Genomic DNA, 27,232 nt, shown 5'->3' on the forward strand with positions numbered 1-27,232 from the left:
AGTGACAAGAGTATTTCAGTTTGGCCTTGAATACAAATATAGCAGCTGAAGGGTATGCTCGTGTTCATTTTAAATAAAATGTGATTTACTAGGTATGTATGGAGAAAGAAGCATGCTGTGGCTCACCACCCTAGGAACATTCTAGAAAAGGCCCAGGGGAGAGGGGTGCGATCAACATGTGGAGTGAAGATGTATAAGCATGTGATGAACAAATCCATGTATGGAAAGGTTAAATATGATTGGTTAGAGGTTTGTGTTATGTAGCTTGTTATGTAAGTGCCATGTGCTATCAAATAGCAATGGGAGGGGCTCCTCGCTGGAGGGACTCTGGCTGATTTTTGTACCAGGGGCTCTCCCTTTGTGCACATTGAATAAAGCCTTGTTGAATTGAATCTAACTGAATCGAAGACCCTTGATTCTGCCCAGAATCTGACTCATTTGGGAACCACAAAATCCTTAGGTGCAATCAGGTAATGTGTAATAATAAAATATAATAATTAATAATATAATAAAGTATAAAAATATTTGTTTCCTTGACAAAACTACTTTGTCACTAGGCTTCCCCTTTAACTATTACTTTTTAAAAAATACTGAAATGAAAGCAGAATGACCAGCAAACACATCTTTTTATTATATTATTTATATTGCAGTAGAATCTAGCAGCCTTAGTTACGGGCCAGGACCTGCTTGTTCCAGATACTGTACACGCACTTTTAGAGTACAGATTACTATATTTTTCTTTAAGCAAGGCACCGTACTAGTTACAGCTGAATACAATATGCACTGTTGCCAACTCCCATGATTTTATTGCAAATTTCATGATAGTTAGTCTTTTACTTAAAGCCCAGCTCCTGGAGTCAGGAGATTATGTGAAAATTTCAGCATTCATTTTTTTTAAAGTAAGATTGTAACCCACATGACTATGGAGAAAAGCTTAAAAATATGCCCTAGGTACACCGTGAAAGTTCAGGAATTATAAAGCAAGTAAAAAGAATGTGAAAATATAAATATATATATTTTGCAATCTCATGCTTTTGGGATACCTCATGATTAGTGAATACTAGGGTTTGGCAGTGCTGAGTATGTGCGTACATATTATGCACTAGTCAGCTATGAACAAGAACCAGTCTGGATTCTGATCACTCCAGAAACCACTGAAACTTAGTTCTTTGTACCCTGTCATCTGACCTCTTTGATGATCAGGCAACGTTATAGACTCATAGACTCATAGACTTTAGGACTGGAAGGGACATCGAAAGGTCATCGAGTCCAGTCCCCTGCCCTCATGGCAGGACCAAATACTGTCTAGACCATCCCTAATAGACATTTATCTAACCTACTCTTAAATATCTCCAGAGATGGAGATTCCACAACTTCCCTAGGCAATCTATTCCAGTGTTTAACTACCCTGACAGTTAGGAACTTTTTCCTAATGTCCAACCTAAATCTCCCTTGCTGCAGTTTAAGCCCATTGCTTCTTGTTTTATCATTGGAGGCTAAGGTGAACAAGTTTTCTCCCTCCTCCTGATGACACCCTTTTAGATACCTGAAAACTGCTATCATGTTCCCTCTCAGTCTTCTCTTTTCCAAACTAAACAAACCCAGTTCCTTCAGCCTTCCTTCATAGGTCATGTTCTCAAGACCTTTAATCATTCTTGTTGCTCTTCTCTGGACCCTCTCCAATTTCTCCACATCTTTCTTGAAATGCGGTGCCCAGAACTGGACACAATACTCCAGTTGAGGCCTAACCAGCGCAGAGTAAAGCGGAAGAATGACTTCTCGTGTCTTGTTTACAACACACCTGTTAATGCATCCCAGAATCACGTTTGCTTTTTTTGCAACAGTATCACACTGTTGACTCATATTAAGCTTGTGGTCCACTATGACCCCTAGATCTCTTTCTGCCATACTCCTTCCTACACAGTCTCTTCTCATTCTGTATGTGTGAAACTGATTGTTCCTTCCTAAGTGGAGCACTTTGCATTTATCTTTATTGAACTTCATCCGGTTTACCTCAGACCATTTCTCCAATTTGTCCAGATCATTTTGAATTTTGATCCTGTCCTCCAAAGCAGTTGCAATCCCTCCCAGTTTGGTATCATCCGCAAACTTAATAAGCATACTTTCTATGCCAACATCTAAATCGTTGATGAAGATATTGAACAGAGCCGGTTATGAGTCGCATTATTTACCATGTGTGTCTGCTCCCTATCTCTTTTTGTCTACAGTAACATGTGATAATGTATGAAGTTTTCCTTGATGACCCAGAGTGCGTTCTGAGGCACGAGGCCCAAGCTGGATGGTGTCTGTTTTATTAAAAAATTCTTTCACATTTTAAAATGAAGTGTAATTTTAAAAAGTGACTTAGAAATTGGGTTTTAAGTTAGGAACTATATTTTGAGTACCATAATTGTATTTTTATTTACAAACACATTTGTATTAAAAACTGTTTTTTAAAACAAAATCACTGCAAAATGTAAGAGCCAAGGCAAACATCCACAAAGTTATTTAGGTTCCTAACTTCTAGAAAACAGCATTTTCAAGTTTCAGCCTAAACTGAAGTTGGCAAGGTTTCTAATTTATCTTCAGGATCTCACATATCTTTTCAATTTTCCTCCTTCTTTTACATCTGATCTGACCACTCTCAAATGACCCCTCTATGAAAACTTTTTTTCAACTTAGGCAAGCTGGACACTGCTCCTTCTAGGGCCTTTTAATATTGCCCCATACATCATCAAAAAGAGCTGCTGTTGTCGTCCTTTTCAGCCTGTTTGCCCAGAAAACAAGGGCTAGCCCTGAGACTGTTTTAAAAAATGTTTTCTTTTATTCATTCAACCTTGGAATCAAAAGCTACTTCCTTTTAATGTTCCCAATTTCATCCCTTTCATAAGCTGTATTTGGCATCTGACGTACCCTCTTTACTTTGTTAAGTAAGTCAAGTTGCAAAGTAACTTGTGTTCGTTTATTTGCTTAGTTGAACCTTTGATTCATGGGCGGTGGGTATAGTAGGCCAGGGGAAGCCTCCCCTGGAGCTGCTGCAGCTGTTGGACCCTCAATTGTGAGGTTTTGGGGGGATGTTTTTGATTTATTATGCCCCATGAACTCCCAGGAGATTACTGATGAACCCAGGAAGCTGAATAGCAAATACTGCATCCTCAGCCACCCTGGAACCTGCATGGGACATATCAAAAGCTTCTTCCAGACATTAGAGACACTTTCCCTCAGGCAGCTTGGGGTCTGGGGAGGGCAGGAAGGTAGGTGCGGCTGCAGCTGGCCCGGGATTCCTCCAGGGGGAGGGGAAGGTTCAGGGCTTCGGCTGGCCCGGGGCTCCCCTGGACAGGGGGGCTCTGACCGTGGGGTAAGGGTGCAGGGGGTCTCAGGGCTCTAGCCGTGGGGAGGGCGGCATGTGGGCAGAAGGAGCCGAGCGAGGACTAGCCTCCCAGAAGGGGGACTCCACCCACCGCCCATGCTTTGATTGCTTTTTCTCATTTCACCAATGCATCCCATATGTTTTAATCAAGAAATTCCACACCCTAAAAATATTCAAAATGTTATGAGATGTGGCATGTTTCAGGTGTCTCTGAGGATATTTGTACTGTTTCTTTAAAATGTGGAGTCTGTGTGAGGTGCAGGAGTGGGAATGATTCTAGGCAGAAGCTTGAGAGAGAGAAAATACTGTGTTCCATATTCTAATAATTCTTCTGGTTCACGGAGGCTGTGGAAAAAGACTCCTTCTCTGTTTCTGTACCATTGTTGCATGACGTTTATGGTCATGGAGCTGTTCTGTAATAATTTATAAATACTGTATGTTGACCTGGTCATTGTGATGTTTACTATATGAATAGATTGGTTCAGTTTATTGGGGGCTGTAAGGAAAAACAAGCAGAAAGGAAAAAGAATGACTCAAGATAAGCCACCCCTCAGCAAACACTTGAGAGGTAAAAGACAACACCTGGCTTTTTAGCTTTAAAGATTTTACTTCTGCCTAGTCAACCTGCAAAACTATGTTTGTCCTGAAGGACCAAAGCTCTGGAATTCAGAAGAACAAAAAAAAACCTCTGACAGTTTACAAAGGATCTCTCTCTCTCTCTCTCTCTCTCTCTCTCTCTCTCTCTCTCTCTCTCTCTCTCTCTCTCTCTCTCTCTCTCAAAAGAAGGGAATAGTTGTTTAATGAGTTGTTTGGAGACCAGACTAAGGTGCAGGAGTGTCTGAAGAAGTTAGGCTTTCCTAGGCTACCGTCAGGATAGCAGGGGTTTAGGGCAAGGCAGATGTGTGTATACTGAAAAGCCTTTATCTCTATATACAGTATTTTGTTCCTACACATAAAATAAACACTACTTTGGTTTTTAGAAGACTGCCTGATCATTGTGTACCACTGATCACACACTCTCAAAGTGTGCCAAACCCTGCTGGATCTGCTGAGCAAGAAGAGTTGATAAACAAGGTAATGTAGCCCAGGTCAGAGGCTAAGAGAGGGAGAATTATGGAATTCCCTCTGGGATAGGTAAAGGCATAAGGCCTGACAACTGAGGGGGAGCACTCAGAGACCAGGGAAGGGAAAGAGGTGCAGCTAGCCCTGCAAATGTGACTATATCCACAACTTCATGAAGCAGATATCTGGATTTAGCAGGCCTAATTCTCTTCTCACAGCATTGACTTCAGTGGTGTTACAATTGATTTACACTGGTGTTAGAGGAGGAGAATCAAGCCAGGTGATTCCAGAAGATGACTAAAGAAAGCTTTACATACTCTACACATTTTCTCACTTGTGATAGGTTTGTGAAATGCAATATTTTATTACTCACAGATTATACTACTCTCTTTACAATCACCAGTAAGAGAGCTAGAGTTACCATCATATTACTCTAAATGTCTTCTGCCAAAGGTTACATTGTATGTTATGGGAATGTCCCCTTATTCATATCTTCTGGACTCAAATCCACAAACACTATTTGGCCATAGATTGAGAAATTCTGTCATGCTCTAGAGGGACAAAGCAGCCCTAAAGTTGACTTATTTGGCCTCTGGAGGATTGCTCCTCACAGCAGAATTCTCAGGTGTTTCAGAACCACCACAGGAGCTTCTATGCCACACTCATCCTGGCCACCAATTCAGAGAGTGCATCTTGGGGAAAAGAGGCCTGGCTAGGGTACCCCTGCTTTCTGGTGATCCTCAGATACCAAAATAGCCCTGTGTACCATTGGGAGTGACATACTTTAGAGCAGTCCTGGGACTGGTCTAATTTATTTTGTGATCTGGACTGGTGGTCTGATGGCCCCAGGATTAGACGTGAACCCAAGGGACCATTGTGTCCCTTCTGCTTGGCAGAGCTGAGTGCTCCTCAGCTGCGGTTTAGAATCTGATCCTATAGTTCAGAAACACTCAAGCTAAGGAAATATTTCAGTAAACAGAAATGGAGGCTGAGACGCAGAGCCAACCCTCAACATTTTGGCACCTGAAGCAGGGAGCTCAAATGACACCTTCATGCCCCCTCGCTTGGGCCAAAGCTTTGAAAGATGTCAATTCTGCCTTCTTCCTGTTCTACTCCTCTCAAGGTACTGCTCTGCTACCTACTCCAATAAAGGAGAACTAACAACCCAGGGACAGTTTGGGAAGGGAGCTTACTAGGTAATGGGAGGGTAACAATTGTGCAGAGCTCTTGGGCAGAAGGATCTGGTGGGACAGAAACCTGTTGAGGGCTAAGTCTCAGCTGAGGGGCATGCAGGAACCAGGAGCCTACTGGGTAAGAAGCCCCAGCTAAGAGGATTGTAAAGGATTGTGAGCCTGGAGGGAAAGCTTTGAAAGGGGAAACTGAGGCAGCACCTGAGCCTGAAGCTGGACAAGGGAAGCCTTGCTATAGATGTTAAATTCAAAACTAATAAAAAGAAAAAAAATCAGCACAATGCATCATTAGATTGTGGAACTCATTGCCACAAGAAACCACTGAGGCCAAGCACTTAGCGAATTTCAAAATGGATTTGGTACTTCTATGGGCACCAAGTATATCCAGTTATGGTTGCTGCTGCAAACAAATTTGGGAAGAGGTATTAAACCTTATCCTTCAGGGTTGAAACCAATCCCAACTATTAGCAATTAGGATGAAACTTAATGTATGGGACAGACTATCCTACTATGAGGTTCTTGCACCTATTTCTGAAGCATCTGGTGCTGACTGCTGTTGGATACAGGATAGGGTACTAGACAGACCTAAGGCTTGATCCAGTCTTCCAGTTCCTATGTAGGAGAGTGGGAGGACTCATTAGGTTTCTATCTGCATTGTTTGACCACTGGAAGTTATGGGGGAGCTCAGTGATGTAGGGAAATCCCTGGATTAGTGGCTTTCAGAATTTGTTGATCACTAACTAAATGACTTACCAAACAACTTTACCAGTTAAAGCACAAACACACATGCAGGTCAAATTGGCAATCATAATGGCAATGAGCCTTTTCAGAACATTTTGCCAGTAAAGAGACTCTGACGCAATCTTCTCTTGATGCTGATCATCTATGGTGGCCTTTAACCTTACTCTCATCTCAAGCTCTTTCCACCTATGGAATGCTCTCTGGTGATTTGCTACCTTCTCATGGCATGCCAGATTTCTAGCCAGATTTTTCCAGTCCTTTGTTCCTGTAGAACCCAATGTGGCTGGAACATTAGACCGGAAGAGTTTGCAACAAAAACAGTATGCAGCATTCTGGGTTTTTTGAGTACATAAGCCACGGCCTCTCCACTTTGTCACCATTAGGGATTTCATGCCAGTAATATGTTGTATGGAAACTTCAATTTTCATTGTCTTTGGGGAACATGAAGTTTTTCACTTGCTATGGCCCTTGCAGTACAAGGAAGTCCCTCAGTCTATTGCTCAAGTGGGTCCACAGTCCTGGATCATCTAGACTTAAGGAACTAAACTCAGCAGTGGCTGTTTCTTGCACCTCCACCACACTCTTCTCTGATCTACACTTTTCTTCAGGAATGTGCATGGTTACATCCATCTGAGATGGAGATATGGATGCTGTAGTTGCTGTCAGGCCATGTGCACTCTGATTAACTGGAAGATCAGGCATCTCCTCACCACTGACATCCTCACTGGGGCTGGAAGGCTCACTGAGAACATTTGTGTCTATGTATCTCAGGAAGGCTCCTTCCTGCTTAGATGGAAAAGCTTCCTGTGCTTGCTTTCTTTTTCTGAATGCTCCCCCAGAGGGGAGTTTTCTTCTCTCACTCATGACTGCTGTTCTGTGCGAGCTATAGTGGCTCTCAACACTCAGTTGAAGGGGACAAATAAGCAGGCTGGTAGCAGGGTCTGAGTGAGGGAAGATCTCAGCATCTTAAAGGCCTAACTGGCTCCTACTACTTCATTTGACTGCCTGTTCTCCTCAAGTGGGTTAAGGGAAGCAGCAGGAAACAGGAAGCTCCCTGAGAATCTGGTGTTAATCAGTTCAGGCTCATGGGTGTGCTAGAGAGGTACATAAGAGGCTCCTCCTCCTCTAATCCCTATAGCTCCTGCTGCTTTCTGTCATTCTCTCTTACCTTTTCTCCTGCCTGCCTGTTGTGTCTCTTGTGCCCTCCTTCCTCCAGCACAGCACTCCACATTTCTGTGCATCTAGGGTAGAGAGAATACATATGCACCAGCAGCAGACACAATTTTCCACACTCTGGGTCCTAGTGGCATGCCCCCCGCACAGTCTGGCACCTGAGGCCTCAGTTCACCTCATGGTAAGGTCAGCCTTGCTGAGACTCATCAACAGAAGTAGCATTGACTGATACAATAATAACTTAATTAGAGACCGAGTGACAATGATGAATGAAATATGGGAAGTTGGCCTCAATGGAAAATGTCTTTGCTTTAAAGCTTGAGTCATATGTAAAAGTAGCTCAGCTGCCATCAAAAGTCATGGAGCATGGAAAAGGGCAAGACAACCTCATCAACTGCTTCCCCTTCTCCTTGCTTGTTGACTTCTTGCTGTAAGTAATCTTGTTCCAAGAAAACTGCTAATTCTACAGCTGTCATACATGTCAGGGGGAAGCTGATGATTGAAGAACGTGGGCAACTCTGTGAAAGTGTTCAGAGACTCTTCTGATGCATGTGATGGAGCTATTTAATTAAAATCAAAAGTGGGAGAGAGTATTTGTTAAAAATGTATGTGTTGGGAAAAAACCCTATCATAACCTATTCTGCTACAAGTTGTCTCTAAAGTACCTTTTCCATTTTGTTTTCACTCAATTTTTAGTGTTGCTGAGATTGAAAATTGACATCTTAACAGTTGGAAAAGTAAATCTTTCTCACTTAATGTACAAGCTCAATATTTGAGAATAACAGGAAAATAAATCTTCAAATGAGCAATCTGGCTAGATTGGAAACACCTTTTATAAAATATGAGCTCAGAACCAATGGGCAAAACTAAGGCTACGTCTTCATTGTGCACCTTACAACAGCACAGGAGAGCTCTAAATAAAACCATCCCCAATGAGAGGTAGTAGCGTGCTTGGCAGGAGACCGTCTCCTGCTAACATAACGCTGTCCACACTGATGCTTTTTGTCAGTAAAACTTTTGTCAGTCAGAAGTGTGTTTTTTCACACCCTTGACCGACAAAAGTTTTACTGACGAAAGTGCAGTGTAGACATAGCCTCAGATGCATCTAGCTACTACAACCTGAAAACACGTTTGGTTAGTGTTAGTGATTGGACTAGCAATTTATTATGATTTGGTAGTGCATTGTGCTCACTTTGCATAAGGATGAAATAACTGCTCAGTCTGCAAAACACTGGAGAATCAGGCCCAATGATTCCAAATTAAGCCATTGACCCAGCAATAACTTATATGTACATGAGCACTCAATTGAATTCAAAGGGATTACTCATATGTGTAAAGAAGTTAAGCATGTGTGTAAACTTTGCAGGGTTGGACCTATGACTGTAAAAAAATACTTATTGTGAATCTAAAACCTATGGAAATCTGAAACATTTGTGAAATGTCAGGGAGGGAGAGGGAAGCGAAGCATTCCATAAATGTGACCAAAACCTGTCCTTGTGTTTGAGCAAAACCTTCACATTTGTGAAATTTCAAATGCTGAAATTTTCTTACAAAGAAGATCAAATGATTGGACAAAAGTGTGCAATTGTGCATGTGCCAAAATGGCTATATTGCAAATGTTTTTCAAAAAGGAACTTATGACATGCAACCCATAAATTTTACAAGTACTTTTTTGAAAGACTGTCAAAATCATTGGCTATCTTCACTCAGCCCTCCTGTCTTCAAATTCTGTTTCTCCAGTACCAGGTCTTGAATTGGGCCAAGCCATGCAAAGTTGGCAACTGCATTTTTCCTTTTTGGGGGGTAACCTCTTACTTACTGTTTTTTATAAAATAAAAGCTGGAAAATGTTATTAGCCCATACAGTTGCAGAGAAATGATGCAGTGAAGTCTGCCTACAGCTCCAGAGATACCGAAACACTAGCTATGAGAGTTGTAAACTACTAAATGAGATGTCAACTCAGATGCCCAAGCTTGAAGATGTAAATGTCCACATGCTTAACTCTTCCACTGCTGTCCAAGCATACATGAAAGCAGAGGGAGGATCATATTATGAATCTACTATAGCTCAGTTTGGTGCCAAAAACGGTGAGTGTGTGGGAAAATACCACCTCCCTTTTTATACCAATCTGACTAGACATCTGAAAAAAGCCATATGGGAAGGATAAAACCAAGGAGTGCATCCCATCAGTGGGAGATAATCTCTTAGGATTTGTCTACACAGCAAAGAAAAACCCAGAACTGCCACGACTTGGGCTCAGGCTGTGGGGCTGTTTCATTGCTGTGTAGACTTCTGGACTGGTGGGAGGGTCCCCAGAGCTCAGGACTCAGCCTGGAAATCTATACAGTGTAAGCAGAGTCAGGATGAGCTCTACCCTGACATCTGCTGGAAAGAATTTCAGAGAGTGTATTTGCATAGGCACGCCTACCCCATCCCAGGCTGCCGAGCTGTGGGACTGCTTTGTGACAGAAATGACTCAACCTCAGTTGGGTGGTACTTACTAGACAAGGGACATGGGTTCCAAAACCCAGTGAATTGAGAGGGGCTGGGGACAGGTATCTGTGCCTGGTGGTGTAGGCTCCTTGTGGAGCCAGAAGCACCAGTTCCACCCCCTCCTCTCTCCAGTGTGGAATGCCAGAGTTGATTTTTTATTCCCTTAAGAATCTCGATATAGGTTACTGAGCTGAACTCACTTTGGGCTAATGGTGCACTAGCACTGGGGCTCCCCTACTATGAGCTGAGATCACTAAGAGTTGAAATCACTAAAGAGCTGAAATTACTGAGCTGAGAGCACTAAGTACTGTGCTAACTAGTGGGGGGGCCTGAAGCTATACTGCAGAACAGAGCAGCTGGCGGAATGGAGCAGTTTGTGGGGATGGCTGGAGCGGATCACGGGACAGCTGGTGGAGCAGAGCGGAGTAGCTGTGGGATGGGTGGAGCGGCCCACGGAGCGAGCAGAGCCGAGCAGTTTGCAGGGACAACTGGAGCAGCTCATGGGACAGCCGGTGGAGCAGAGCAGCTGGTGGAGCGGAGCAGTTTGTGAGGATGGCTGGAGGAGCAGAGTGGAGCAGCTGGTAAAGCAGAGCAGTTCGTGGAGAAGGCGGAAGCAGAATCCCACGGAGAGGCAAGGCAGTTGGCCCCAGACCACGTAAGGGCCCCTTTCTACCCAGGCTGGGGGGAGGGACCTCTGCAGATAGACTCTCAAACTTTGGGGCTGCACTGACCAAGGACAGAGACTTTTGGATTGTGGGACTTTTGGGACTGTGGGTGATTTGGGGGTTGCTGGACTCAAGAGCCCAGGGAAAAGGACACAGCCCAATTTCCTGGGGTGGGTCTTTGCTCACGGTTTGGTCTAGGAACTCTAGTTGAGGTGTTTTCCCAATTTAGTGCTTGTTGTTTATCTCATGTAATTAAACCTTTTCTGCTACACCGAGACTCTGTGCTTGTGAGAGGGGAAGCATTGCCTCTCTGAGGCACCTAGGGGTGTGTGTAAGATTTTCCCAGGTCACTGGGTGGGGGCTCGAGCCGGTTCTGCATTGTGTCATTGAAACGGAACCCCTGGATACTGAACCTGGCCCTTGTTGCTGCCAACTCAGAGGGGCAGAAGGGTTACATTTTGGGGGGCTCGTCCGGAATCCCTGGGTCAGTACCCCTCGCAAGCACCTGTTGAGTGTTCCACTGTATTGGGAAATAATTGTGTTTATATTTTGAGGAAACTACTGTTTGCATAATGGCTAATATGTCGGGTGTGTTGGGCCCCAGTCCTGCAGCCTCTAGTTCAGGGGCAGCAGATGCAGCCTATGATTGGGCAAAAGCACTGGGGCATATATTGGAAAAGATTGTGTTGGCCTATGCTACATCAGACTCTTGTCGTAAGTTAAGGTTATTTGCTGGGGAAGAGGAGTTTGAACCCTGGTTGGAGCACACTACTGAAATGCTGCGGGAGTGGGCCGTACTCGATGTAGAAAAATGGCAATGTCTAATAGAGAGCCTTAGTGGCCCAGCATTAGATGTAATTCGCACCCTGAAGCTCATTGACCCTGGGGTCAGTGTGAAGGACTGCCTAGAGGCCCTTGATAATACCTTTGGGAGCGTAAAGGGCCCTGAGGACAGTTACTGTAAATTCCCTAATTCCTGACAGCAAAGGGTGAGAAAATTTCAACCTATATACAGAGGCTGGAGAGACTACTTCAGAGAGCTGTTATGACGGGAGTAGTGACTGCTGAGCAGATGGATCAGAGCAGACTGGCTCAAGTCGTAAGAGGGACTCAGTATCAGAACCCGATCCTACTTCATCTCCGACTAAGAGAACGGCAGGAACATCCCCCAAGTTACTCCCAGCTGATAAAGGAAGTCAGGAAGTCAGGGAAGAGGAAGAAAGGCAGGCGGCCAGCGAGTGTTGGGAAGCCCAAACATTGGAACCAGCCAGCACAACGCCACTGCCAATGGACAGCACCACAGAGGAACTTGCCCAACAAATGCAGGTCCTGATGGAACGGATAGCTGAGCTGCAAAAGATCATTGACCGAGCTAAGATTTCCAGGAATAAGGAGCCTCAGACTGTGACGAGGGAGAAGTCAGTATCTAGAGTCACCGTCCCACCTCGGCAAAGAGGGAAAAGACAATTCTTTTGCTACCGGTGTGGTCAAGATGGGCACAGTGCTGCTAACTGCAATAAGGAAGAGAACCCCTCCTTAGTGTATGAAAAGCTGAGGATTAGTTGGAAGAGATCCAGTAGCTGCCAGAAGGTCCGGGGACGGAGACCACCTAGGCCTACAGGATTTGAAGATTCCCCCAGAAGAGACCATCCAGCTGGGATCCCTGCAGGACTGATAGGGCCTCGAGCAGAGGTCATGGTGAGGATTGAAGGGGCGGAGTGTAAAGCCGTGCTTGACACTGGATCTCAAGTGACTATTATATTTCAGTCATTCTACCAACAGCTGCTTAGGCTCCTGCCTATACAGCCACTGACTGGCATTGGTCTGTGTGGCCTCAGCATGGATGAATACCCCTATCAAGGGTATGTTATAGTGCACCTGGAATTCCCAGAGAAGGTTGCTGGGGTAAAGCAAGAGGTAGACACAGCTGCCTTAATATGCCTGGACCCGAAAGGGACCTCTGATGTGTCTTTGCTGATAGGGACCAACTCCAGCCTCTTCAAGGTGCTCACGGATTACTGCAGACAACGGGCTGGGGACCAGTACCTGAGTACCCTGATGATCCATACGCTTTGTGCTGAAGCCTATAGGAAGATTGAGAGTGCTAAAAAGGAGACATCCGAGCTACCAGTTGGGGCACTGAAGTACATGGGTACAACCCCTTTAGTAGTGCCTGCAAGGACGGAGCAAGAAGTACTTGTCATGAGTACCAGGCTGAAAGGCAGTAAAGGGGCATTAGCAATGACAGAGCAGCCGGCTGAAGGAGAGCTCCTGGAAGGAGTGCTGGTCCCCAGTGGAGTCATAACCCTATCTGCTGAAGCCCAGGAAAAGGAAACTATACTGATTGCTAATGAAACAAGTAGAGATGTTGTTGTGAGGCAAGGACAAAAGATAGCAGACCTCTTTGAGTCTGAATCAATTGTAAAACCCCAGTGTGAGACTCAAGTGCCAACAATAGACCCAGCAAAGTTTGACTTTGGAGATTCACCATTGTCCGAGGAGTGGAAAGATCGCCTAAGAAGGAAACTTTGTGAAAGATCCAAGGTGTTCTCATTGCATGAGTGGGATGTGGGATGTGCAAAAGGAGTAGAGCACAACATCAGACTACATGACTCTCGACCTTTCAGAGAGAGATCTAGGAGGCTTGCTCTCTCCGAGATGGAAGATGTGCGACAACATCTTCAAGAGCTGGCTGCAAATGGCATCATTACAGAGTCCCGCAGCTCATACGCCTCACCCATTGTGGTGGTCCGTAAAAAGAATGGGAAAATTCGGATGTGTATTGACTACCGCACCCTAAACCGCCATACTGTGGTTGACCAGTACACAATGCCTCAAGTCCAAGATGCCTTAGACTGTTTGCTGGGAAGCCAGTGGTTCTCTGTGTTGGATCTTCGGAGTGGATACTACCAGATCCCGCTGGGTGAAGGAGATAAGGAAAAGACAGCCTTCATGTGCCCATTAGGGTTTTATCAGTTCGAACGCATGCCCCAAGGGATTTCTGGAGCACCTGCCACATTTCAATGTCTTATGGAGAAAGTTGTGGGAGACATGAATTTATTGCAAGTGTTAGTTTATTTGGATGACCTGATTGTGTTTGGAAGAACTTTGGAGGAGCATGAAGAAAGACTACTTGATAGGCTGGAGGATTATGGTTTGAAGCTTTCAATTGACAAATGCCAGTTCTGCAGGACCGCGGTGAAGTATATGGGTCACATCGTGTCCCAAGAGGGTGTGAGTACTGATCCTGATAAAATAGAAGCACTCACTACATGGCCACGTCCAAGCAACTACAGAGAACTCAAGACCTTCCTTGGGTTTAGTGGCTACTACCATAGATTTGTGAAAAACTATGCTACAATTGTAAAACACCTCAATGATCTTACCAGGGGATATCAGTCCAGCAAGGACAAATCTAAGACCAAGAATAAAGGGCCTTCCATGCAGACACACTATGGCCCCTACGAACCCTTTGGGCCACGGTGGGATGAGAGATGTGAAAGGGCTTTTTGAGAAATCATTACTTGCCTAACTCATGCCCCAGTCCTAGTCTTTGCTGACCCAAGCAAGCCATTTATCCTGCATACTGATGCCAGTTTGGAGGGTCTGGGGGCAGTACTGTACCAGGGGTGGAAGGCAAGCGTAAACCTGTAGCTTTTGCCAGCCAAGGACTGTCTGATAGTGAAACCCGCTATCCCACCCACAAGCTGGAGTTCTTGGCCTTGAAATGGGCCATCACTGAGAAATTTCGAGACTACTTGTATGGGGCACCATTCCAGGTGTGGACAGACAACAACCCACTGACTTATGTGTTAACAAGTGCTAAACTGGATGCTACAGGGCAAAGATGGGTGGCCGCTTTGGCTAGCTATGACTTCAGCATTCAATACCGATCAGGGAGAAGCAATGTAGATGCAGATGCATTGTCCAGGCGTCCACACGCACCAGAAGTTGCTGTGATACCCACGGATGGAGTGAGAGCTATTTGCAGTGTGAGTCGCCGAGAGCCAGAGGCCCATGATGTTGTACCAATTATATTGGACCAGTAAAAACCAGCAGGATCTTATTAAAGGGGACAAGGCAAAGATGCCACATTTATTATGATAACAATTTATGACTAACTAATATCTTAATTCTTATACACACACATTATACCTATTACCTATACACACACACATTCACATTATACCTAATACCTACACACACACACACATTCATCAGGTGTTCTGCAGCTGCTGCATAGTTACCAGTCCTGAAGATAGCTTAAGTTCATGGCTTGATTTTGCAGCTTAGGTTCGTAGCTTGTGGCAGCTAACTGGCCAGGAAAGCTGGGCACAAGGCTGAGCTGGATCTCTGTTGGGCAGGCACCGATGTTCTTCCATGTTGGCAGCAGAATGTTACCCAGAGTCTCTCATCTCACCCTTCTTTTTTATAGGCTTTTAGTTTGGATTCAAAGTCTATAGGTCTTGCTGTGTCACGCTGCCTCTGGGTTTAGATTGATCACCCATCAATTGCAGGCGTGACTTTCAGCCTTGGACCTGGCTTTGATCTTCCTTCTGTTGTTCTGTTGTCCTTTTCTTTTTAGGGTGGATGCTTCTTACTTTGTTTAGGGCTGTTGTCTAGGTCTTCAGCCGTTGGTATTTGAACTTTATCTCATCAGGACAGGCTGGGGCTGGAGGTTGATTCCATCATTCATACATACCTCATTCACACATTTAAACTAAACTAATAAGATTACAGCAGGGTTTCCAAAAATGAAGGTTGGAGGAAGCTTTTACAAAATGGATTGAGTGTTTTAAAATGGGGTTTGAATTACACTATAGAACAGAAGTTACATGAACAATTGAAAACAATTTCATTTATCAGTTCTACATTGTCCCTCTTTTGACCCTTCAATCCAGGGGCATTGAATGGGTCACACTTTATGTAATTGTTTTAAGGCAGAACCAACATAACAGTTAGGATTACTAATAGGACAATGAGGGGATGAAAAATTATGTTTAGAACTGCTGACCAGGTGGGCTGCTTCTACAACACTTTGCCCCTTGATTTATGACCATTACAGTAGTTGTTGACATTGTAGGGCAAGGTGATCTGTTGCAAACAAACCAAATAATTATAACTAGGTGAATATAACTAAACCTATTACAATTGACTAAACACCAGATATAACCTACACATAAATGAAAACAATTATAGTTATAATAATTGGGAATACAATAAAACCATTACAATCATTGGGTACATTGACAAATAAAATGAGGACCAAGTTTGATGCTGCAATAGCCATTAAACAATAAAAGTTACTGAGTTCAGGACCTCCTTAAGCACACACAACAAATAAGATTTTGTAGGAGGACCACAGTTGTTATGCAAGGTTAAGCTGATTTGGACTTAAACTAACATTTTATTGCTAAAATGTTGCAGAATCCCCTATTTTTAACAGTTGTTTTTAAGAGGTTTTTGGGGACCTGAAAGATGGGGCCTTACAATTATGGGCCAAGGTCTTACAGGTTATGGGGGCCCAAGAACTACCCTTTAGGGCTTGGGGGAGTAGAACCAGAGTGCATAGAGGAAAGTGTGGAATTAACAATATAAGCAAATGTAACTAACAATACAAATGTATTAATAACAAAAATTAACAGCAAAATGACTATTAGATAACCTAACAAAAAATAAACCTGATGCACTAGGGACCAAAGTTTTTTGGACACAAGTGGTGATTGCTAAGTTGGATGGACTGGGGGAAAGTAGAGAGAGGAAAAGACATTTGTCCTGTCTAGTGTAGTATTTCTTCTTTCTTTTCTGGACCCAATGCTAGCACAGGACACCACTAGAGACAGACACAGAACATGCAACACAGAACACTGAACACACACCACTAGAGACAGACACAGAACTTGCAACACAGAACACTGAACACAGACTTTGTCGCGACACTATAACCATGGTATTTTATAACTCTTCAGCTGGTACCAGCTCTCCTGATGTTCTGGTTCAGAGCCTGAAAAATAGAAGCTTAGAAACAAATTAGCACAGTGCTCCCACATGGCAGACCCTGCTCAGTCTTTGCCACAGTGTGTTTGGTACTTGGGGCTGCACAAATGCTAATTAAGTGGTGCATTTTTTTTTAGTTTAAATTTTTTATTTTAAAATCCGCAGCCACTTTGCCATGGCCTGTAGGTTTGAGGCAGAAGCAGGCACTGTTGTTACTGTTGCAATGGCATTTTGGCCCTGGGAGGAGGAATCTACCCAAATATCCCCCTTCCCACTCTCCAGAGGGGTCCCAAAAGTCTGCCCCTTCTGGGGTCTTTAATGTTTCTTTTTTTTTTTTTTTTATTAGTTGGAATAGTTTCTCTTTTAGAGATATTTTTTTCTTTTTACAGGCTGTTAGGTGGAGGTAGCTGTTATTACAAGCCTCCCACAGCAGCCAGATCCCTGCAGCGTCTTTTTTTGTTGCATTTGGGGGTTTACATATGAGGATATATTGGGCCAAGCTATTCTTTAGATTCAAAATGGTGCAGATATTTGCAAGGGCTTGTTCAGTCTGACTGTGCCCGTATCTTTGCAGGATTTGTTTAGAAGGCATTATTTTTTTAATAAAAGGTGAGGTAGAAGCTACTTTTGACTCCATTCCTTCCTTTGAGACTGTTTTTCCTTGCCTTTTTTTAAACATTTTTAATTTTGTTTAGCAAGCAGCACTGCTAGCCCCTGGGACCCTCTTGCTGCCCCTGATTTTTCTTGCTTTCTTTCTGCTACCTCTTCGGAGACCAGCAGGTTTTGTTAACAAAATTTTTTTTTTCTACTACCTCTTCGGAGGCCAGCAGATTTTGTTAACAATTTTATGTTTTCTGCTACCTACGCGGAGGCCAGCAGGTATTTGTTAACAATTTTATGTTTTCTGCTACCTATGCGGAGGCCAGCAGGTTTTGTTAACAATTTTATGTTTTCTGCTACCTACGTGGAGGCCAGCAGGTTTTGTTAACAATTTTAAGAGCTCTTTATTTTCCTGCTACCAACACGGGGGCCAGCAGGTTTTGGTTAACCAAGAATAGAACCGTGCTCTGTAGAGCCGGTTGTGTGCACACAGATTGGTTTACAATAAGTGAGGCAAAAATACCAATAATCCCCCTTTCGCTATTCTCCACCAAAATGTTGTACCAATTATATTAGACCAGTAAAAACCAGCAGGATCTTATTAAAGGGGACAAGGCAAAGATGCCACATTTATTATGATAACAATTTATGACTAACTAATATCTTAATTCTTATACACACACATTATACCTATTACCTATACACACACACATTCACATTATACCTAATACCTACACACACACACACACACACACACACACACACACACACATTCATCAGGTGTTCTGCAGCTGCTGCATAGTTACCAGTCCTGAAGATAGCTTAAGTTCATGGCTTGATTTTGCAGCTTAGGTTCGTAGCTTGTGGCAGCTAACTGGCCAGGAAAGCTGGGCACAAGGCTGAGCTAGATCTCTGTTGGGCAGGCACTGATGTTCTTCCATGTTGGCAGCAGAATGTTACCCAGAGTCTCTCATCTCACCCTTCTTTTTTATAGGCTTTTAGTTTGGATTCAAAGTCTATAGGTCTTGCTGTGTCACGCTGCCTCTGGGTTTAGATTGATCACCCATCAATTGCAGGCGTGACTTTCAGCCTTGGACCTGGCTTTGATCTTCCTTCTGTTGTTCTGTTGTCCTTTTCTTTTTAGGGTGGATGCTTCTTACTTTGTTTAGGGCTGTTGTCTAGGTCTTCAGCCGTTGGTATTTGAACTTTATCTCATCAGGACAGGCTGGGGCTGGAGGTTGATTCCATCATTCATACATACCTCATTCACACATTTAAACTAAACTAATAAGATTACAGCAAGGTTTCCAAAAATGAAGGTTGGAGGAAGCTTTTACAAAATGGAGTGAGTGTTTTAAAATGGGGTTTGAATTACAATATGGAACAGAAGTTACAGTATAGGCAAGTGTAGTGAACGGGGAACAGAAGTTACATTAATAAAGTGAACAATTGAAAACAATTTCATTTATCAGTTCTACAATGAGAGCCTTCATGGATGTGTTGCTGAAACTTTGGGCCGACCCCCTGAATGCGTGCCTTCTGCTTCAGTAAACTATATTGCTTTGGACCAATCTCCCTTGCCCATGCTCAATGCGGCTGACTGGCAGGAAGCCCAGCTGCAAGATATTGATATTAGTGATACACTACTTGCCAAAAGCGAGGGGCAAGGCCCAGCTGCGGTTGTCCCACCTACCCCAGAGGGCAAACTACTATTGAGAGAATGGAACAAACTAAAACTGATTCAGGGAGTGCTACACCGCACGACCACAGACCCTCTACAAAAGCAACGGAATCAACTAGTGCTGCTGAAAGATTACAGAGCCCTGGCCATGAGGGCTCTGCATGATGACTTTGGACATTTAGGTATGGAGAGGACCCTGGAACTTATCTGCAGTAGATTCTATTGGCCACGGATGGCTGAAGATGTTCGCAGGAAATGTGAGACCTGCGCGCGATGTGTTCAAAGGAAACCTCTGCCCATGAGGGCTGCATATCTGAAGAACATCACCAGCAACAAACCTCTGGAGCTGGTTTGCATTGATTTCTTGTCTTTAGAAGTGGACAAGAGGAATATTGGGAACATCCTAGTAGTGACCGACCATTATACGCGATATGCGCAGGCATATCCCACACGTGATCAGAGGGCTACCACTGTCGCTCGAGTACCGTGGGAAAAATATTTCTCAGTTTATGGATTCCCAGCCCGGATACACTCGGATCAGGGACGAGACTTTGAGAGTCACCTTCTGAAGGAGGTGCTGAGGATAGCAGGTATTAAAAAGTCGAGGACAACGCCTTACCACCTGCAAGGTGACCCTCAGCCAGAGAGGTTCAACCGAACCCTATTAGACATGTTAGGGACTTTGCGGTCAGAGCAGAAGGCAACCTGGAGCCAACATGTTGCATTTTTGGTGCACGCCTACAAAGCCACAAAGAACGATGCTATGGGAGTCACCCCATATCTCTTGATGTTTGGGCGAGAACCAAGACTGCACATAGATCTGTGCTTTGGTGTATCAGAGGATGGCGATAGCTATAAAACCCATCAGCAATATGTATCCCGACTATGCGAAAAGCTGCGGGATGCTTATCACTTAGCTACGTCTGCAGCTCGGAAGAACGCAGACCGCAACAAACATAGATATGATGCTAGGGTGCGCCTGCAAGAGCTCCAGCCAGGGGACAGAGTCCTGCTGCGAAATTTGGGTATTGCTGGCAAACACAAGATAGCTGACAGATGGAAGGCAATACCTTACTTGGCGATGGAAAAGCTAGGAGACCTGCCGGTCTACAAGATGAAACCTGAAGAGGGTCCAGGGCAGACCAAAACCGTGCATAGAAACCTTTTGCTCCCTGTGGGGGAATTGGTAGGCAGCCCTTATGAGATGGGCCACAACAGGGCAACTGGGCAGAACGAAGGTGCTGTACCAAAGCCGCCTTCCAACCTGGACAGCCGGCTCCCTGCAGCTAACCTACCCCTACTCAGCACATCTGAGAGTGAGTCTGAGGAGGAAGACACAACCATGGTGTATCCTGGGATGAAGACAAGATTTCAGTCTCGATCAGCTGAATCAAAAGAGAGCACATCCTCTTCTGCCCTAAACCCTATGGCAGAAGTATTTAGGCCCATTCCTGACACTCCTGAGCCACTGGTGGGACCCCCGTGTAATGACATACACAAGCTATTAGACAGTGGCGACATACAGATGGAGGATGTCCAGAGACCTGCGACCCTCCACTGTTAGAACTAGAAAGGCAGGGGCCTATGCCAGTATCCGAGGGGAACTCACAGGAAACCTCCCCATCTGTCACTCAAGAGGATGACCCCTCTACCACAGCAACAGAGATTCTCAGTAGGCGAGACAGGGTAATAAAACCAGTGAAACGGTTAACTTACGATGCACCTGGGGTGATTAGTGAGGAGCCTATATATTTAGCACACAGGTTTGTAGAAGCTAAAGTGGGCTATCTAAGGCCCTTTGGAGGGGACCAATAAGTTGGTATAGTAGGGAATGTGATTTGTCGGGACGACAAATTCTCGGCTGGGGGGAGGATGGAGTAGAAACCAGAGTAACGGGTGATGCTGGTGGCAGACAGTTTGTGCACGACGGGGGAAAGAATGTCACTGACGCCAAACGCCGAAAATTAAAAGGTTTGTACACTAACGCGAGGAGCCTAGGTAACAAGATGGAGGAACTGGAGTTACTCGTGCAGGAAGTGAAGCCGGATATTATAGGGATTACCGAAACCTGGTGGAATAGTACTCATGACTGGAGCACGGGTATTGAAGGCTATGTGCTGTTCAGAAAAGACAGGAAGAAAGGCAAAGGTGGGGGAGTAGCCTTGTACATCAATGATGAAATTAAATGTAGCGAAATAAGATGCGATGGAATGGATAAGACGGAGTCCGTCTGGGCAAAAATCACGCTGGGTAAAAAAGCAACTAGAGCTTCCCCTGAGATAGTGCTTGGGGTGTGCTACAGACCGCCGGGATCGGATTGGGATATGGATAGAGACCTCTTTAATGTCTTTAGTGAAGTAAACACAAAGGGGAACTGTGTGATTATGGGGGACTTCAACTTCCCGGATATAGACTGGAGGACGAGTACTTGCACGAATAATAGGGGTCAGATTTTTCTGGATGTGATTGCGGATGGATTTCTTCATCAAGTAGTTGAAGCACCTACTAGAGGGGATGCCATTTTAGACTTGGTGTTGGTGAGCAGTGAGGACCTTGTAGAAGAAATGGTGGTAGGGGACAACCTTGGTTCGAGTGATCATGAGCTGATTCAGTTCAAACTAGATGGAAGGATAAACAAATGTAGATCTGCGATTAGGGTTTTCGACTTCTCGAGGGCTAATTTTAAAGAGTTAAGGAAATTAGTTAGGGAAGTGGATTGGACGGAGGAATTAGTGGATTTAAATGTGGAGGAGGCCTGGAATTACTTTAAGTCGCAGCTGCGGAGACTGTCGGAAGCCTGCATCCCGAGAAAGGGGAAAAGAACCATGGGCGGGAGTTGCAGGCCAAACTGGATGAGCAAGCAACTCAGAGAGGGGATTAGACAAAAGCGGAAAGCTTACAGGGAGTGGAAGGAAGGCAGGATCAGTAAAGAAAGCTACCTTGCTGAGGTCAGAACATGTAGGGATAAGGTGAGGAAGGCTAAAAGCCGCATTGAACTGGAACTTGCAAAGGGAATCAAAACCAATAGTAAAAGGTTCTACAGCCACATAAATAAGAAGAAAACAAAGAAAGAAGAAGTGGGGCCGCTATACACTGAGGATGGAATGGAGGTTAAGGATAACCTAGGCATGGCCCAACATCTAAACAAGTACTTTGCCTCGGTTTTTAATAAGACTAGTGAGGAACCTTGCGATGATGGAGGGATGATAAACGGGAATGTGGATATGGAAGTGGATATTACTGCAACTGAGGTAGAGGCCGTACTTGAACAGCTCGATGGGTCGAAGTCGGAGGGCCCGGACAATCTCCACCCGAGGATATTAAAGGAACTGGCGCGTGAAATTGCGAGCCCGTTAGCGAGAATTTTTAAGCAATCGATAATCTCGGGTGTTGTGCCGTATGACTGGAGGATTGCTAATGTAGTTCCTATTTTTAAGAAAGGGAAAAAGAGTGATCCGGGTAATTATAGGCCTGTTAGCTTGACGTCTGTAGTATGTAAGGTCTTGGAAAAAATTTTAAGAGAGAAAGTAGTTAAGGACATAGAGGTCAATGGTAATTGTGACGAATTGCAACACGGATTTACTAAAGGCAGATCGTGCCAAACCAATCTGATCTCCTTCTTTGAGAAGGTGACGGATTACTTAGATAAAGGAAATGCGGTAGATATAATTTACCTAGATTTCAGTAAGGCGTTCGACACGGTTCCGCACGGGGAGCTGTTAGTTAAATTGGAAAAGCTGGGAGTGAATATGAAAGTTGTAAGGTGGATAAGGAACTGGTTAAAGGGGAGACTCCAGAGGGTCGTATTGAAAGGTGAACTGTCGGACTGGAAGGAGGTCACCAGTGGAGTCCCTCAAGGATCGGTTTTGGGACCGATCTTATTTAACCTTTTTATTACTGACCTTGGCACAAAGAGCGGGAATGTGCTAATAAAGTTCGCGGATGACACGAAGCTGGGGGGTATTGCTAACACGGAGAAGGACAGGGATGCTATTCAAGAAGATCTGAACCACCTTGTAAACTGGAGTAATAGAAATAGGATGAAATACAATAGTGAGAAGTGCAAGGTCATGCATTTAGGAACTAATAATAAGAATTTTGGATATACGTTGGGGGCGCATCAGTTGGAAGCGACGGAAGAAGAGAAGGACCTTGGGGTACTGGTTGATAGCAGGATGACTATGAGTCGCCAATGTGATACGGCTGTTAAAAAAGCAAATGCGATTTTGGGATGCATCAGGCGGGGTATTTCCTGCAAGGATAAGGAGGTGTTAGTACCGTTGTATACGGCGTTGGTGAGACCCCATCTGGAATACTGTGTGCAGTTCTGGTGTCCCATGTTCAAGAAGGATGAATTCAAACTGGAACAGGTTCAGAGACGGGCTACGAGGATGATCCGAGGAATGGAAAAACTGCCTTATGAAAGGAGACTCAAAGAGCTTGGCTTGTTTAGCCTGGCCAAAAGAAGGCTGAGGGGGGATATGCTCGCCCTATATAAATATATCAAGGGGGTTAACGTTAGGGAGGGAGAGGAATTATTTAAGTTTAGTACTAATGTAACCACGAGGACGAATGGGTATAAACTGGATATTAGGAAGTTTAGGCTTGAAATTAGACGAAGGTTTCTGACCATTAGGGGAGTGAAGTTCTGGAATAGCCTTCCGAGGGAAGTAGTAGGGGCAAAAGACTTTCCTGGCTTTAAGACAAAGCTTGATAAATATATGGAGGGGATGTTATGATAGGATCGTTAATTTGGGCAATTGATCTTGAATTACCACCAGACAGGTCTGCTCAATGGTCTGCGGGGAGATGTTGCATGCGATGGGTACTGAGTTGCTGCGGAGAACTCCTTCTTGGGTGCTGGCTGGTGACTCTTGCCCACATGCTCAGGGTTTAGCTGATCGCCATATTTGGGGTCGGGAAGGAATTTTCCTCCAGGGCGGATTGGCAGGTGCCCTGGAGGTTTTTCGCCTTCCCCTGCAGCGTGGGGCACGGGTCGCTTGCTGGTGGTGTCTCTGCAGCTTGAGGTCTTCAAACCATTTTTGAGGATTTCAAAAACTCAATCCTGGGATAGGGGTTGTATAAAATTGGATGGGTGGGGTTCTGTGGCCTGCCTTGTGCAGGAGGTCAGACTAGATGATCAGATTGGTCCCTTCTGACCTATGAGTCTATGAGTCTATGAGTCTATGATGTAAGCAGAGTCAGGGTGAGCTCTACCCTGACATCTGCTGGAAAGAATTTCAGAGAGTGTATTTGCATAGGCACGCCTACCCCATCCCAGGCTGCTGAGCTGTGGGACTGCTTTGTGACAGAAATGACTCAACCTCAGTTGGGTGGTACTTGCTAGACAAGGGACATGGGTTCCAAAACCCAGTGAATTGAGAGGGGCTGGGGACAGGTATCTGTGCCTGGTGGTGCAGTCTCCTTGTGGAGCCAGAAGCACCAGTTCCACCCCCTCCTCTCTCCAGTGTGGAATGCCAGAGTTGATTTTTTATTCCCTTAAGAATCTTGATATAGGTTACTGAGCTGAACTCACTTTGGGCTAATGGTGCACTAGCACTGGGGCTCCCCTACGATCTGAGATCACTAAGAGTTGAAATCACTAAAGAGCTGAAATTACTGAGCTGAGAGCACTAAGTACTGTACTAACTAGTGGGGGAGCCTGAAGCTATACTACGGAACAGAGCAGCTGGCGGAATGGAGCAGTTTGTGGGGATGACTGGAGCGGATCACGGGACAGCTGGTGGAGCAGAGCGGAGTAGCTGTGGGACGGGTGGAGCAGCCCACGGAGCAAGTGGAGCCGAGCAGTTTGCGGGGACAAATGGAGCAGCTCACGGGACAGCTGGTGGAGCAGAGCAGCTGGTGAAGCAGAGCGGCTGGTGGAGCAGAGTGGAGCAGTTTGTGAGGATGGCTGGAGGAGCAGAGTGGAGTGGCTGGTAGAGCGGAGCAGTTTGTGGAGAAGGCGGAAGCAGAACCCCACGGAGAGGCAAGGCAGTTGGCCCCAGACCACGTAAGGTGCCCCTTTCTACCCAGGCTGGGGGGAGGGACCTCTGCAGATAGACTCTCAAACTTTGGGGCTGCACTGACCCAGGACAGAGACTTTTGGATTGTGGGACTTTTGGGACTGTGGGTGATTTGGGGGTTGCTGGACTCAAGAGCCCAGGGAGAAGGACACAGCCCAATTCCCTGGGGTGGGTCTTTGCTCACGGTTTGGTCTAGGAACTCTAGTTGAGGTGTTTTCCCAATTTAGTGCTTGTTGTTTATCTCATGTAATTAAACCTTTTCTGCTACACCGAGACTCTGTGCTTGCGAGAGGGGAAGCATTGCCTCTCTGAGGCACCTAGGGATGTGTGTAAGATTTTCCCAGGTCACTGGGTGGGGGCTTGAGCTGGTTATGCATTGTGTCATTGAAACGGAACCCCTGGATACTGAATCCGGCCCTTGTTGCTGTCAACTCAGAGGGGCAGAAGGGTTACAACAGTAATGAAACTGCCCAAACTGTTAGCCCAAGTTGGTTGACACAGCATGGGCCAGCTGCAGGTTTTTCTTTGCTCTCTGCACAGTTAATATGGGTGATGGTACCTGGGTCTGATCATCTGGTAACACGTGTTACTGTGCCATCCCTGTTTCTGCACTGCCCCAGTGTGTGGCTGGGACTATGTGCCAGGGCTCTGTGTACAGAGATGTTCTGAGTGGGATTCTTTCCCAGTTGATAGGCCCCCCTCCATTTTTTTTTGGGCTCCACCAGCAGATCCCTCTCCCCATGTGTCCCGATATTTTCTCCCTCTTATCTGGTCACCCTAATCAGCTCTGGCATTATCCCTCTGCACGCGTACAGCACAAGGGCAGGCCGCAGTCCCAGTTAAAATGGAGCCTGGCTCCTAACTGCCCTGCGGGGTGACTAAGCCAGCCAGGGCTGCACCACGGCAGCTCAGGGCCCGGGGCTGCTGTGTGCAGACAGGAGCGAGGTTCGGGCAGGCACGTGGCTGGGAGCCGGGGTTCACGGGGCAGCCAAGACCTCCCCTGAGAGCCCAGCACGGCAGAAAACCTGCAGCCAGCCCCGCCTCATCCCCCGCCCCGAGCCAGGGGCTGGGCCGGTGACAAAAGCCGGACAATCCGGGAGCCCCCGGCCCGAGCCCAGCGCTGCCTGCAAGGGGCGCGCGCGGCTCTCCGTGGCCGGGCCCGCCTCCCGTTGCTAGTGGCAGGAGATTTGTTTACTTCCGGGCCCCCCTCCCACCCGCAGCGCCGGAGCCCGAGCCGCCATGGGGGAGGCGGAGGAGCCGGTGCCCGGTGAGTGTCCCTGGGAGGTGGGGGTCCCTCGCCCGCCCGCTGTGACCCAGGCGGGGGCGCCGCGGGCTGTGCGTGTCCCCCGGCGGGGCACGGGCGAGCTGCCCCCTCGGAACCCGGGCAGCCTCCGGGTGAACAAAGTGCCCGGGCCCCAAATTTCTCCTGCAGGCGGGGCTGCCCCGTCCCGTGCCCGGTGTGTGTGTCGCGCCCCTCCCGCCCGGGTGCCTTCGCCGCTGGGCTTCAAACTCCCCTACCCCGCTCCCCGGCTTCCCCGGGGCCGCGGTGTCTGAGTATTTCTGCGGAAGGATCCCGACTCCCGTGTACGGGCTGCCCGGGGGCTGCGGGGCGGGTACAACAATCACACACACACCCCGGGGCGCGCCCGGCTCAGGCCCAGCTGTTCTCCCGCCCGGGGCGTTCGCGGGTGGAACGCTGGTACTTTTCTTTGGCCAACCTGCAGGCTGTTGTTAGAAGTTAGTGATACCTCATTGCTGCATGTTTGGTTTTTACCTTTTGCAATTTGGGCCATACAGTGTCCTCTTGAGAGCTAGTAAGAATTGCAGCCCCTATTATAGGTGGTTCATTTTTATCCTAACTAGTGATATCCTTCTAGGTTTATCGGTTTTAATGCTACAGATCATAAGATAACTTCTGGCTGAGGTTACATGCAAGTGCCCCTCCCCCCATCATAGTAGCACACAATTATATGGATTTAGTCTTCTAATGCTTTTTTCTGAAATGCATCACACTCACCTCTGTTGAAGAAAGGTATCCGCCCCGGCTGACCATTGGGCCCTCCGGGTATGGTGTTCCTTATGTAATTCCATATAAAGCTGTTTATTCTATGTTTTTTTCCCCCAAGTAAATAAAATAGTGTTGATTGCAGAGCAAACTGCTGTCATGTACAAAATGTGCTTAGGAAAGAAAAAAATAATTTAGGCAAAGAAAATATTGTCCTAGGAAACTAATAAAA

The 27,232-nt window shown here is 45.9% G+C and overlaps 1 protein-coding gene across 2 annotated transcripts in view; it reads left to right on the top strand.

The window, feature by feature from the left end:
- The first annotated feature begins 26,201 nt into the window (after window positions 1-26,201).
- Window positions 26,202-27,232, top strand: part of RPGR (retinitis pigmentosa GTPase regulator) — a 119,112-nt gene continuing 118,081 nt past the window's right edge. Inside the window, exon 1 of one of the 2 annotated variants that reach the window (XM_050936552.1) lies at window positions 26,202-26,262. In XM_050936552.1, the coding sequence (XP_050792509.1) occupies window positions 26,235-26,262 (28 nt within the window). In that variant the 5' untranslated portion in view covers window positions 26,202-26,234. The remainder of the gene's footprint in view (window positions 26,263-27,232) is intronic. The other variant, XM_050936553.1, reaches the window with a different exon arrangement.

Source organism: Gopherus flavomarginatus, chromosome 1 (assembly GCF_025201925.1).
Source record: "Gopherus flavomarginatus isolate rGopFla2 chromosome 1, rGopFla2.mat.asm, whole genome shotgun sequence".
Taxonomy (NCBI): Eukaryota; Metazoa; Chordata; order Testudines; family Testudinidae; genus Gopherus; species Gopherus flavomarginatus.